The sequence below is a fragment of the Echinops telfairi genome, unplaced genomic scaffold, assembly GCF_000313985.2.
Source record: "Echinops telfairi isolate 266 unplaced genomic scaffold, ASM31398v2 ScPeMD7_7459;HRSCAF=8497, whole genome shotgun sequence".
Lineage (NCBI taxonomy): Eukaryota > Metazoa > Chordata > Mammalia > Afrosoricida > Tenrecidae > Echinops > Echinops telfairi.
This window is the reverse complement of record NW_022111359.1, coordinates 4,567,427-4,569,108: the sequence shown is the minus strand read 5'-3', so window position 1 is coordinate 4,569,108 and position 1,682 is coordinate 4,567,427. Positions and strand designations below refer to the sequence as shown.

General features: G+C 53.9%; 1 protein-coding gene across 1 annotated transcript in view; it reads left to right on the top strand.

The window, feature by feature from the left end:
• LOC123522775 (death-associated protein kinase 3-like) overlaps positions 1-764 on the top strand; it is a 5,128-nt gene extending 4,364 nt beyond the window's left edge. Inside the window, exon 4 of the mRNA XM_045300053.1 lies at positions 726-764. Within this exon, the coding sequence (XP_045155988.1) occupies positions 726-764 (39 nt within the window). The remainder of the gene's footprint in view (positions 1-725) is intronic.
• Positions 765-1,682: the final 918 nt, after the last annotated feature.

The window sequence follows — 1,682 nt, the reverse complement described above, 5'->3', positions numbered from 1 at the left end:
CCCCTACCCCACCCCGTCAAGGGCCTTTGGGATATTTACAACATTCAGGCGCCAAACTGGGCAAGTGTTTAATCAACTCACCCCAACTGTGATGGCTCGAAGCCCTGGTGGCATGTTGGTTATATATGTCAGGCTGCTAACTGCAAGGTCAGCAGTTTGAAACCACCAGCTACTAGGAGGGAAAAAGATGGGGCTTTCTACTCTGCTCATGAGGTACAGTATCAGAAACTCACAGGGGCAGGTCTCTCCTGTCCTGTAGGGTCGCTATGAGCCAGAATTGGTTTGGAATGTGATGGCCAGGAGTCCTGCTGGTTTAATGGTTATGTGCTGGGCTGCTAACTTTGATGGACCATAGGCTGGATATTCCCCACCCTGGACGGGGCAGTCAGCCTCATCTTTCTCTTCAGGAGCGGCTGGTGGGCTGGAACTGTTGACCTTGGTGTTAGCAGCCCAAGTAAGACCACAGGACCACCAGGGCTCCTTTAATGAAGACAGTGGTACCTGTTCGCTGAGGTTGTTTTGAATCACAGTTCATCACCTCTCCATGTTTTGTGGCGGGAATATATGTGGGGGCTTCAAAGAGTTTGTGGAGAAATTCTGTTCTCTCTCAGTTCCGTTCTTCCACAAGCTTTCTAGAACCCCCTCTTGCTTACAGCGCACCTCTCACAGGTACCAGGTGACCGCATGTCTCAAGCTGCCAGGCTATGCTTAATCTCTCCCTCCAGATCATTCTCCACTTGGAACATAACCTCCGTGCCCCCTAAGCAGAGACTTCCCTCTCCTCCCCCATAGCTAATCGCCACTGATCACCAATCAAAACAAATTAAACTCACGGCCATCAAGTCTCTTCTGACAGCTAGAGCCCCTTAAGGACAGGACCAGTACTGGTCCGCCACTTTGTCGCCCCGGGGTGGCCTGTGTGCCGCTGTGAGGCTGGAAGCCCTGTCGCTGGCATTTCAAGTGCCGGCAGGGTCACCCCGAGGGAATAGGCTTCGCAGAGCTTCCAGACGGCAAGGAGAGCTAGGCTGCCCACTTTGGAGAGAGTGACCCTGCTGGGTAGCAGGGAGACCGGGTGACACAACTGACAACCTCATGCAAATCAGCAGCAGCACATAGTTAATTGTCTGACGAGATGGGTGGACACAGGGGCTGCAACGATGGGCGCCAACAAAACGAAACAGTGGTTCCGAGGACCAGGACCAGGCCAGGACCGGGCAGTGTTTGCTTCCGTTGCCCACGGACAGTGGGGCTGCTGCGAGTCAGCGCCCACCCGAGGGCTCCTCCCCACGGCACGTCGATGGAGCCTTTTGCTGAGAGAAGCCTTTACGGGATCGGAAGGCCCAGTGTTCCAACTTGTCTGCTGTTGTGAGTGCATTGGGGGTTGTCTCCGATCATCTATTTCAAAAAAAAAAGAGCGTCCCATTTATTTTTTTATATTTCATTAACCCAGACAGGTGATAGTTTTAGCTGGAACCGTTAGCTCGTGGACGCACGTGGAGTTCCTTTCTGTGTTGCGTGTGAGAGATGAGTCGTTGGGGAAAGGTGAATGTAAAGATCGCCCGAGACAGCAGAGGGCAACCCTGGGTCGTCCTCCGCACAGTCTGTGCTGTGTGGGAGCCCCTGGGTGCTTCTCCCTCGTCCAGGGCCTCCTGCAGCAAGCGTGAAGTCCTCCTCCAGTCCCT